Source organism: Triturus cristatus, chromosome 12 (assembly GCF_964204655.1).
Source record: "Triturus cristatus chromosome 12, aTriCri1.1, whole genome shotgun sequence".
Lineage (NCBI taxonomy): Eukaryota > Metazoa > Chordata > Amphibia > Caudata > Salamandridae > Triturus > Triturus cristatus.
This window is the reverse complement of record NC_140595.1, coordinates 756608834-756622189: the sequence shown is the minus strand read 5'-3', so window position 1 is coordinate 756622189 and position 13356 is coordinate 756608834. Positions and strand designations below refer to the sequence as shown.

At 45.0% G+C, this 13356-nt stretch overlaps 1 protein-coding gene across 1 annotated transcript in view; it reads right to left on the bottom strand.

Moving 5' to 3' along the window:
- Positions 1-13356, bottom strand: part of SMPD2 (sphingomyelin phosphodiesterase 2) — a 99854-nt gene that overhangs the window by 62224 nt on the left and 24274 nt on the right. Inside the window, 3 exon segments of the mRNA XM_085637207.1 lie at positions 2811-2858; positions 2860-2891; positions 12941-13030. Of these exon segments, the coding sequence (XP_085493333.1) occupies positions 2811-2858; positions 2860-2891; positions 12941-13030 (170 nt within the window).

The following is a 13356-nucleotide window of genomic DNA, read 5'->3' as shown; positions in this document are numbered from 1 at the left end:
CTGTGGCCCAGCCTGAGCTCCTGCAACAATCCATAAGCTACAAGCAGCATGCCAACTCTGGGTATACAGCCTGCTTACTTGCACCACCTCCTCCATCCAGAGAACCGATCTCATCTCCTGCAGCCTGAATACCTACATCACCCACAACAGTCAGTGAACATATGGCCCAGCCTGAGCTCCTGCAACAATCCATAAGCTACAAGCAGCATGCCAACTCTGGGTACACAGCCTGCTTACTTGCACCACCTCCTCCATCCAGAGAACCGATCTCATCTCCTGCAGCCTGAATACCTACATCACCCACAACAGTCAGTGAACATATGGCCCAGCCTGAGCTCCTGCAACAATCCATAAGCTACAAGCAGCATGCCAACTCTGGGTATAAAGCCTGCTTACTTGCACCACCTCCTCCATCCAGAGATCCGATCTCATTTCCTGCAGCCTGCATACCCACATCACCCACAACAGTCAGTGAACCTGTGGCCCAGCCTGAGCTCCTGCAACAATCCATAAGCTACAAGCAGCATGCCAACTCTGGGTATACAGCCTGCTTACTTGCACCACCTCCTCCATCCAGAGATCCGATCTCATTTCCTGCAGCCTGAATACCCACATCACCCACAACAGTCAGTGATCCTATGGCCCAGCCTGAGCTCCTGCAACAATCCATAAGCTACAAGCAGCATGCCAACTCTGGGTATACAGCCTGCTTACTTGCACCACCTCCTCCATCCAGAGAACCGATCTCCTCTCCTGCAGCCTGAATACCTACATCACCCACAACAGTCAGTGAACCTGTGGCCCAGCCTGAGCTCCTGCAACAATCCATAAGCTACAAGCAGCATGCCTACTCTGGGTATAAAGCCTGCTTACTTGCACCACCTCCTCCATCCAGAGATCCGATCTCATTTCCTGCAGCCTGAATACCCACATCACCCACAACAGTCAGTGATCCTATGGCCCAGCCTGAGCTCCTGCAACAATCCATAAGCTACAAGCAGCATGCCAACTCTGGGTATACAGCCTGCTTACTTGCACCACCTCCTCCATCCAGAGAACCGATCTCATTTCCTGCAGCCTGAATACCTACATCACCCACAACAGTCAGTGATCCTATGACCCAGCCTGAGCTCCTGCAACAATCCATAAGCTACAAGCAGCATGCCAACTCTGGGTATACAGCCTGCTTACTTGCACCACCTCCTCCATCCAGAGAACCGATCTCATTTCCTGCAGCCTGAATACCTACATCACCCACAACAGTCAGTGATCCTATGACCCAGCCTGAGCTCCTGCAACAATCCATAAGCTACAAGCAGCATGCCAACTCTGGGTATACAGCCTGCTTACTTGCACCACCTCCTCCATCCAGAGAACCGATCTCATCTCCTGCAGCCTGAATACCACAATCACCCACAACAGTCAGTGAACCTGTGGCCCAGCCTGAGCTCCTGCAACAATTCATACCGACCATCCATCTAACCGTATGCTCTCATAGGGTGTACGCCTACGGCACAAACTCTTACAATACAATCTACTATTCCACTATTGGCAGTACAACTTGCATACCTCTCCCACAACGTGCGCATGTTAATGATCACTTTCTGAGCTAACCCACCGCAGTGTTGCACTCACTCCCACAGAAAGCACACTTATACAGTCAGCCAGTTAATATGTCAGGGCTTGCACTTGTCAAGGCTAACATCCTTAATTAACATCATGTTATTTGAAGTACACACTGGCCGTAGAAAGAGATTATTGAGTTAAGACACAAATAACTAAGAGACGTACAGTGATGGGTTAGCTTCAGGGTCCTGTTCACAAGTATTCCGATTGGCTCAGGAATATAGTTTATCTGAAGGAAACGTATAGAATGCTCATCATACAGACCAGACTGATAGACCATAAAATATTGGGTCAGACTTCTACACATACCTGCTAAAGAACCTTAAAGAATCTTAAAGCAGAAGATATCTGGAAGTGCACCACACCTAGGCTGGCTTTCAGCAGGAGCCTGGTGGTGCTCTAGACTTAAGAGCTCTGTTTCTTTCTATTATGTTTCAACTTTGCATTGCACATAACTGTTTGCCAGAATTTCTGTACTTTCAAATGTCCATAAAGGTTTTTAAAATAATATTATTAAATAACTAAAATAAAAAACACTCTTACAGCATATGACCAGCCTGAACTCTGACACCTTTGTTGGAGTCAACAGTCTTGCTGTCTGTGACAGCCAGTCATCTTACAACTTCCACACCTTCTCCCCTTACAGTTTCTTGTACTTTTTTTTCAGGTGAAAAAAATAAAACGTTGAGATTATTTTGCGAGTTATATTGATTGGAACAATCCTAGGGACCTATTTTTATTAACCAGTTTTGCAAAGAATCTCACAGCATTTTTTTTCACTATTTCCACGTAGTTTATCTGGAGTGGACCTGTCCTTATTGCCATCCCTAGCTCATGTTTTAAACGTTGTCCTGTCCCAAATCCTTTATCTAATCCTAACAATAACCCAAAGATCACACCACACCATATCCTACCCTACATATTAATATTGCCCTAACTCTGGTGTAAACCATTACTCTGGGCTAGTCCCTGGTCCAAGCGCATCACTTCAGCCAGTTCTTTTACCATTAAACACTCACTTACACATTGCATTAGGAAGAGCTCCAATGAGCACCTATGAGGCAATGCCTTGACCCTGTGGCAAGTCCCAGTGGGCAAGTCCCAGTGCCGCAGAGGGACTTGGTATGTGGAAACCTTGGGCCGCCCCGAAGATCTGCATGAGTTGATGGCTCCTCTGTGCTCACTTTATGAACTGTGCCGGCTCCCAGGCCTGCAGAACTCTGTGAGGAAGGCGTGTCCTTCTCGCGGCAGTACTCTCAATGCAGCTCGGAGAGGATAAAAAAGTGACATGAGGGTGCGAAATATATACTGTCTGAGCAAGCAAAATTCAGTACGGCAGTCAACCGCAGTCTGCAAGCTACACATACATGTATGCAAGCAGGCTCAGCACAGGCGGCACTAGTGCAACAGTATCATTTTCCTGACACGGATGAAGCACTGCACGCTTCCCTTACCCACACAGGATGCAAAGGAAGTGCAACTAGAACGCCTACACAAAACATGTCTGCGGGCGTACATGTGTAAGACTAGTAATAAGAACAAGACAGGTAGCATACAGAATAAGTCCTAGCAGTGGCGGAGAAATAGATCTGTTTTGAGCGGTGAAACAGGCAGAACTGGACCAGGAGAGGGCTGCAGTTTGCAATGTTCCTGATCTGTTCAGGAGAGAGGAAACATGCCTCTTAAGAGCAAGCATTGTGTTCAGATGTATCTTTTCTCAGATCAGAGAGAAACCTGCCACATTGTAGCACGTGTGGTTGGGTCTGGAGATTACATAGGTTGGGTCAGCCTGACTAAAGAGTTAAAGGCCCAAAAAAGGGTTGAGGGATTAGGTACGATCATCCCGACCATATGACTGTCTTGAATTCAAGATCCAACCCTTGATCTAAATACTCAGTCAATCCGCCTGCACCAATCAACAGCAGCAAAAGCAAACGGTAGGCGGAATAGGTGAGATATTTACCACACCTACATATCATTCATACACAGCTCATAATTCCAATCCCTGTGCAAACATGTGTTTGAGCGGGGGTCGGAATTTAGCCCTGCACTTGTCATCAGGCCAGAGGTTCCAGGTAAAGCGGTACAGTAAATAATCAATGTAGCATAGGTGAAAACAGACAGTGTTGCCAGTAATTAGGTAAAATAGTTTATTAAACATTGATTTGGTGCCTGCCGAGTGTATGGTGATAGAGTATGCTGTCCTGCCTCTGTTCCAGGAGTGCACCCCTCTCCAGGAAAGGTGACCCCGAGGCAGTGCTGAAGTATTCATGGTATGCAATCACTTCACAATGGGATATTTTAAGAACAAGGATTGCCGCAGTTTGATACGCCACGTGCTGAGTTGCAGCCATAAATGGCAGATACGGATTGAGCAATAATATGGGGCAGACCAATTCCAAACTGTTGCATTGAATGCTCATTTCCTGAAAGCAAGAAAGTGCCTATGCTATGGGCCTACAATGGCAATGATTGCCACTTAAGAAGCGGTATAAGAAGCAAACAGATCAGCAACAGGTAATCCGCATAATTGATCACTACAGGACATAAGCCTTAGCACAGTTTACCCAGCTCCTTATCCAAAAACAAAACTGTATGTACTATTCTGCAGATCAACTGGATTCACGTGTTTTATACTGACGTGGAAACAAATATAGGCTGCATAATTAAATATACATCCAATAAGATGTGAATAGGTGAACTTGAGTCGATAGCCTCAATTATAAGGCTTGCACTCTGTACATACCATAACAGCATACATGATTGGTCGTGGAGTTGGAGCTTTAACCTGTGGAGAAATATACCGAACCTTGAGGGTTTCCTAAAAAAATCAGGGTCCCAGCGATTTGTGATAAAAACAAGACGGAGTTAATGTTTGTAATTTAATCCTATGTATAGAAGATCCCCCTGGGCTATAAGAAAAGAGAAAGGCTGGGCCTACATGCAGAATAAAACACAGGTCCGCACATTGGCTATGCAATGGACTGTAAGAAAATGGAAAGGCTGGCGCCTATACTAAAAAAAAAGCAATGATCCACGTTAATACTATATAACGGGCCAAGCAACAAACTTTATCCTATCTATAAATTTAGATTTGCTAATAGTTACAGTATTTCATGATATCCGTGATACAGTTTTTGTTTGGTGTGTTTATTAAGAATCATTTCAAAACGCCCAAATCTGAAAATGCGCGTGCAGTAGTAACGACAGAGTCATGTACTAGGAAGATGTAATGAAAAAATAGTTCACGATTCTCAATTTTCAATGACTTTGGTATTTAGATTTCAAAGCCCTCAAATACTCTGTGATTTTATAACACATGGAAGTCCATGAAACTTGTCCTGAGGAGGCCAGCTAAGCAATATATGGCCGAAGTATGCCAACCATCACACACGAGGCGCCATGTTGGAAAGAAACTAATAAGAGACATTGATAATGGAAATGATCAGGAAAAAGAAGCATTTTCCTTCAACAACATTTTCCCTGTAATAATATTTTCCGTGAATTGCAAATAAAGACGCCTAAAGAAAGTGTTCTCCTCTTAAATAAACTACGAGTACCCTGTAAATACAGAACAACCAAGGTTTTGAATAGACTGTATGTTGTCACATAAAGCAAGATGAATAAAAACCGCAATGAATGTGAATGGTACTTGTCAGACCAACTGATTGGTATGCAGGGAATAAGGCGCTTTAGAGGTTTAAAAAAGTAGTGTAACATCTAAATCTAAATTATATAATGTATGCTCAGCTGAAATGTGCAAGGTTTAGAGAAAAAGACAGGAAAGACAATCTTGTGACTGATATTGCGCCTGAATAATATAAGGAATACTGCCTGGATCGTGCTACAGCAAAACCTTCTCAGTATGCGCATGTGCCCAGAACCTGGGTACGGAAATGGGACAATCAAAATCTTTCACGATTACCCAGAAAAAGTACAAACCCTGAGAAAAATCTTGTTTCAGTAAAGCAAAAGTTGAGAGCTGTCAATACATATTTTTGTAACAGGCAAGGCGTTTGATAATACAGACTGGGGACGTTTGAGAGTGGTTGGAGGATGAGGGCAGCGCTGGAGCGGGCTTTGGATCATGTCAGCCCACTCGGGCCATGGCAGTATGTCGTTGGCACAGTGGATGGCCAAGAAGTGGTAGCCGAACACTCCACATCAGGCGGAGAGAAGGTGGTGATTGTTCGGAAGACGCCTTGGAATTGGTGAGATAACCTGTGGAGGTGCCAATGGAGGGGTTTGGCGCTTCTGATGGAGAAGTGGAGAACAATCAGCCCGAGACTGCCTCGTCATGAGAACTGTGCTCCGCACCCCCTTTGTCCTCTTTTGTTTTCCTACTGAAATGTCAAATCCAAAGCCTGCTGAGACTTTCAGTATAACTGTGTTCATACAATGTACGTCACGGGTGGACACTCGTAGGTGAGAAATTTGCCCTGGACCAGTGTTCATGCTACAATTACTGCATGGGGGTCCTGCGGGACTAGACAATACTAGCTCACATTTGGATCTCCATCCCTGAATTACCCATGGTGAGGGGTTTTCGTAGTGACGATCACGCCCTACATTTGGTTAGGAGTGCTGTGGACTCGACCTCAATCTCTCCTTGAGACTCCTGTTGGGACGGCGGGAGCCCCTGGATCTGTACCTCCCCGCTAAGTAGATTAAGTTTAGTGCTGAATTGTTAACTCTTCGGATTCCTTTCCCACTTTTTTTTCTTCCATGTGTTCTTCACCAGGCACAGGTTGTTATTGCTGCATGGGGATCATGGGGAGACACGCTTTTTAGTTGATATTCGTGTTTACCAGGGGGTTTGGGGAACATTGTTTTTCTATACGCAGTGTCACAGGTATTCCATCAAATTGGCCGAATGTATCGCAGCACCGACGGTCTTGTCACAGCACAAGTCAAGAAAGATGGGGATGAGTATGTGCATAGACCACTTTTAGGCCCAACTACCCCAGAATCCCTTAGTCCCATTTACGTACCAAAGATGGCAACCGGAACAAGTGTGAAACTCCTTCCATGAAATGTTTGTGGCGTTACAGGCTACATTAAATGATACAGAGTCCACCTTCATTAAATGCCACTCGGCTCAGTTTGCATTTCTTCAAGAAACGCCTTAATGGAGGAGGAGGTCCTTAGGCTGTAAAAGAAATGGAGGGGACAGGTGTCTGCCACAACGTAATCCTCATATTCCGAAAGAGTAATGATATGGGTGGCCTGGGGGGTTGGATTCCAGCATCGTTATTCAAGCTCTGATATAGAGTGCAGGTCCATACCGGTGTATGGGCTGCTGGATGGCACAGAAAAGTGCCTGATGAACACATATGCCCCTAATATGGATGACAGACATTTTTCTGCACATTGTATGACACAATTACACCATATACAGATAGCCCAATAATTTAGGCAGGGGACTAACTGTGTTCAGGATGACGTCCATCAAGGCTCCTCACTTAACTGGGCATGACCGAGGCGCTAATAGACTACATTTATAATCTGGACTGTCAACGTAAGGAGAATATTGCTTGCTAACTATAGAGAATATTATTATTATAACGTGGCACACACACAGCAGATTAGGCCATATATTAGTTACACGCAGTCTGATCACTCCCCACTCCTGATAGGGTATAACAGAGAAACACCAGGTGCTAGTACTAAAGTGTCGCTTAAGCCTGGAAGCTCTCAGCATCACATTTAAAATGGGGATTGACTCCACAATTAGCATGTACTTTGAACACAACTACGAGTCAATGCAGTTTGTAGCTAATGATTCGGAGGCATTGAAAGTCGTGTGTGCGGGAAATGTATGCAACACGGAATCAGGCAACTATTCCAGCATAACTTAAAACAGGCAGAAAGGGAGCTGACTCGGATGGAGGTTCACATTCTGCATGGCCTTCCCAGGACTAATTAATTCCCTAACTATTGCAAAATGTAGACATGGTGAAAACTGGGATGCACTTGATAAATTCAGCCATAGACACTATAGACAACAAGCATTGGCATAGCCAATATGTCTCGCTTTTGGGACCTTATAAGTGTTTAGTTATGCAGCACAATATCCTTACTGCAACAACATTAACTGTTGCATGGCTAAACACTTATAAGGTCCCAAATGCAAGACCTATTGGCTATGCCAATGCTTGTTTTTCAAGATCTCACGATAGTTTGCAGAGAGAAGCACTCCCAAATAGCATTTTCGGTTTCCCAACATAACTCTTTAGAGCAGAGCTGCCACCATTAAGTAGCCAGGGCACCCATAGGACTTAATAAAAGAAAAACAAATGTAAAGGCGAGGCTGCTGTTCTCACGTATCCAATTGGATTATCAATAAAAAAAAAATGTATATCTAGTAGTTGGGGGAAAAACCATGATGTAGGTTGACAAACAAGCAGCCCGCGTGTGAGATGCTAGCCGGCCACGTTGAATCAACCGCTAAAGGTTTCTGACGAGAAATAAATGTGGTAAGCAAGCCACCTGGAAGGAAACATTTTATAGAACTGGCATGGCTGCCAATTTGCGAAAGGTACAAAGGGCACTGACAGCACTGGAAAGAACAAGGACGTGGTCAATAACTCCCGCAGTGCACTTCCAATACGTGGAAGGCTAATTAGGGAAGCCATGGCTTCAAACAAATGGGTTACATATACGAAACGCGCTCCCTGCGCGAGGAGGTGACGGAGCGCGCGCTCGGCACCCAGCAGGCTTACTGACGAAAGGCTGCTGCGAAAGTGCAAATTCTTTCCGTTCAGCTGTTTTTAAAAGGACCTCTTGAAAACAACGCAGCTCCCTGCAGATAGTGAGATTCTGAGAAACATGGGTCACTTGCCATTTCCCCTATTTATTGATTTATACTTTGCCAGTTCTCGCAAAATGAACCTTCTGATCAATGAACAACGATTGCAACCCGAGCGAGTCAAACATGCAGAGTCGTCTTTCTGATGAAAGGGAACTTTATTTTTATGTTAGGCTTAATTAACACCATGAAACGCCCTTTCTATGCCAAAGCATGATGTGGTAAATATAAATATGGGCTGTGGTGAGCGTAGTGGAACTGCTGCATTTGCAGTTGGGTAAGCTGCTCACATAATGTACTGGAAATGGAGTGCTGCTTCAGTTGTATTCTTTCTACAGCATTTGCTAATATTTTATTTGGTGCTGTTCTAAACTAGAAAGAGTAGAAAGGGAGTGGTGCGCGTGCGGCCGTTGCGCGACGCTAAAGTGAAAGTGATTGCGATCAAGCGCTCGGCGAGCAATGCGCTTGATGAGCATGAGGAATGCCATATGGTGCCTCTGCTCAAGCCCGCGCACATGCACTGCAAGCTGTAGCCGGCGGTAGCATTTTTTGAAGCCCTTACTTAAGGTCTCGCCAGACCAGCGCAAGTGCTGGGTCAGGCGAGACCTAAAAATGACATAGTGAGGGCGACAAATCAAGCAAAATGTTACCATGGTTACTTACGCTAGAGCGGCCTCTTCTCATTATATTATCATTAAGAACTCTGGGATGTAATAACTTAGTGACCTAAACAACCATAAATAAGAAGTTATCACAATATTCAGCAATGATGTATGCTTGAACGTCTCTGCTGTCAGAGACGGTGGTTCTTGGTTCCTGGTGAACCTTCAGCTAGCGCAACTCACTCAAGATCAGATAGTTATTCTGGAACGAGACCAAAGCAAAGATTAGTTACTGGTGGAAATCAAGGACACACCTGCGGGAAAGACCCCAGGGGTAGATGGTCTGCCTATGGAAATGATTCGGGGACATTTGGTATACAACTCTTGGAAGTTTATGAGGAATACCGACGACTGGGTGGACTGTCTAATATTATGAGGGAGGTCACTTTCCTCGCGATGTTGAAGCCAGACTGAGACCCAGAGCCGCTGAGGTCTTACAGACCCCTGTCCATGATTAGCACCGATGCCAAACACCTGGCTAAAATTCTAGCCAACAGACTGTTGTCATGGATTGCTAAGTTGATACTCCCCAACCAATGCAGCTTTATTCCCGGCCTTAAAACGTTTATGAACTTGAGACGCATGAACCATGTGCAACATATGATGGCTCAGTAGAATTTGGAGGGCCCCAAGGTGGCCCTGGACACAGAAAAAGCATTTGACATGTTGGATTTGAAATATATGACCGTCAGAAAAAATTGGGTTCTGACCTAAGCTGGGTCATGCTCCTGTATATGAAACTGTCTGCAAGGGTGTGCTGGGTGGCCTGATTTCAAATAGCTGGGTTGCAAGGTATGAATGCCCACTCTCACCCTTGTTGTTTGCCCTGGAGGTGGAACCCATAGCAGTACACCTTCATGAGTACCTGAAAGGATTGGGGGATTTCCATAGGGAACACAACACATGTCGTATCAATGTATGCCGATGATACTTTGCTATTCCTAAAACAACTTCAGATAACCATATTGTTTGAGACAGTAACTAAACCTGATAATATTTCAGGCCTGTCTATAAAGAAACATAAAACAGCTCTGTTTCCACCGGCTGAGCATGTGAGACTGCTGCCTTACGCTTTACCTAACTTGGGTATTTAATGGGAAACAGAAATGTTGCTACTTTGGTAGGCAGATCGCCCACACTGCTGACAAACTATACAATTACAACATGGGGCGGATCCTCTGGGCTGCGCACCTCAGTGCAGTTTTGGAACACCCTGCCATTCTCAGTGATGGGTAGGGGTGCCCTGGCCAATATGGGGATTCCCCCACACAGCTTGTGCACCCTACAGAAATCTATGTGGTCGACATTGAAGGCACTGCATAGGCTGTTGATTTCGCTGGTGTGGGCTGGGAAGAGGAGCAGGGTACAGTTGGCTCATTTGAAGAGCGATAGAATTGAGGCCTAGGATTGCCAGACTGGGACCCGTATTATACAGCTGCTCAGCTTCAACAGGAAGCCCAGTGGTGTAAAGACGGTAGTAACTGGGGAAAGGATTTGCTGCAGGACACCCTTAATACATCCCAGTTCCCAGCACCATCGTATTCTGCGTTTATGGTGCGATCTGCGGCATCTCGATGGGAATGGACTATAAAATGTACCCTATAACGTCCCCCTTTTTCAAGGTCATTGTTGATATGGTGTTTGAAACCATTCTGCAACATGACATTAAACATGTCTATGTCACAATGGAAAGACGGAGGATGTACTGAGATGGGCTACCTGTATCCGGCTGAGGAATTCATTACATTTGAATAGGCACGCAACACGTTGGTGGGTAGTCATGAACACTTACTTCAATTGGCAAAACCAACCAATACTTTTAGAGAGATATGGACAGACTTCCTTGCGATACCACCTGTGTCTGCTACGCTTGAGGTGCTGTTGGAGAAAGGACTCGGGAGGAAACTGATACTGCGCTTATATAAAGCCCTTCAGAAAGACAGGTTGAACCGCCAACCCCCTTATGGTCAGACAGCAACGATCAACTGAGCTCCAGAAACCCCTCTCGGGCAATGCCTGGGCAACACCATGAGGTCAGGGACAGCTGAAAGGCAGTAATGCCAATTTATTCTGTTGCATTTTCACTCCCAGCACCCCACTTACCTTACCCCTATGAGACCCCACAAGATACTTAACAATAAAGCCACTGCGTGCCCCAGATGCACATAGAGCAATGCAACGCTCTTGTGTATATTGTGGGAATATAGGTCTATATTACGCTACTGGGAAGGCATGGTTGCGATACTGCAGAGAGTGACTGAAATGAATATTGATGTTTCATTAAAACATGTGTGAGGTATTATTCCCCCACACCCAAGCGAAACAGAATGTCTCATAAGTTGTCACCGTGGGTTTATCGGTGAGTAAGTGAAGAATTGCAACTCACTGGCTGTCATCAAGGCGGCCTCAGAGGAACGACATAAAGATCTCAATAAAGATGAGGCGGCAGCTGTCCTGAATGAGACGACCATTATGTATGTTTATTGCAAAATTCAATAAAATAAAAAAAAAGATGAGGCGGCACCAGATGATACAGCGTGGTGGGGCAACCCATTCACTCACTCTCTGCGGGGGAGGGGGGGATTGAAGGAACTGTCATGGATAGAGAGTATGGATGGTAGTGGCAGCAATGAGCTTACAGGAACATATTTACCTGTACTTTCAAAAGCCAGTGATCTTAGCGTGAAGTTTGATAATGAACCCACACCGTTATGCGCCCTATACTAATGTTCTGGTAGCAGGGTTGAGCTTGGACTTTCCTGTGATGTATATCGTGTGCCATATGGCTCCTGCGATTTCTGCATGCGATACAAAGGTTGACCGTCATTAATGAATACTGTGCCCCTACGGTTATAACATTGTTTGATGTAATGTCAATATTTGTTTTTCCAAGTTCGGATTTAAAACTTAAATTAAAAAAAAATGTTTTAAAAGAGGTCATGCAGAGCCCTCTAACAAAAGGAGAGCATAGAGTTCAATAGGCTGATGTGAGGGTCTCCAGGAAAGAAAGGGCTTATATGTGCAGCAGCTCAATTCAAATCTTAATGAAGATGTCACTCTGTTGAATAGAAAATATAAGTACATTATATTCAAAATGATTCTGCTGGGTCGCAATGGAATAAGGACAGCGCGTGCAAGCTATAGCTTAAGAATGGCTCTAGGGAGGTAAAAGGGAAACAGCGTGACCTGTGCACTGGGCAAAGAAAAGAGTTAATATTCGTATCTGCCCTGAGTAAAAGCAAGAATCGCCTCCTCAGACTGTCATCTGATGGGTCTTTTTCTGCGTCACCGTCAACGCTGGTAACTTGGTTGTTGACCAAAGGCTGCAGGGAGCGGTGCCAGACCCTGACATCACTGTGTGAAAGGAGGGTCCCATCTTGGTAAAGGAAGCAGGAACTGATGCTCCATGCTCTGCTTTGGCTATTAGCATAGAGGCACAAGACATCTCTGTTATGCATTCTCGGAAGAACACATAAGAGGTTTAATGAGGACTCCTGTGAAAGGGCATTTTTCACTGAGCTCACGCCTGGTCTCTCTAACCCGTTCGCAGGTTGGCTGATCAGAACAGATTGGGTTTGGGTGATCTGTTCAGGACAGGGGGACGGCCTACCATTTATAAACTATGTTGTGTTCATGTACAAATACATATTTGTTGAAGCCACACAGAACCTATAATGCTCTGTAAGGGTATACATGTTTTTTGTCTCAAAGTAGCCCTGCATGCATCTGGCTTTAACAAACGGCAGCGACCCTAATTAGTGTCCTGGGATGGACTCCGTCTGTGTTTACACACCTGGACACTCTCCTTGCTCTCTCTGTTCAACAAGGCCTTGAGGTAACTCACATGTGTCATATAGACAATGCAGAGAACTCCACTGATGCTTAGAGAGACCAGTCCAACCGATTTACCACAGAACCAGTCGCCATGTTGGATCTACAGTACAGGAAGAGAAAAAGAGATGGCAGTGAGATAGAGTGACCAGAAACTCCAGGAAAAAGAAAGGCACAAGTGGAAGAATCGTAGTGAAGGTATGAGAGCAAGAGAAGGAGGGGGAGAAAGCAACAAAGGAAAGAAAAACAAAGTACTAGCAAGGCCCAATCAATAATGCAATTCAGAGCAACACTTAAGACAAACCTTTCTAACACCATTAATCCATCCATATCTAAACTGACCATATAACCTGGCCTGTCCATATGTAGGACTGTCATGTTGAGACAAATAGACAAAGCCAATGTAACTAAAACTGAACAGTTGAGTGC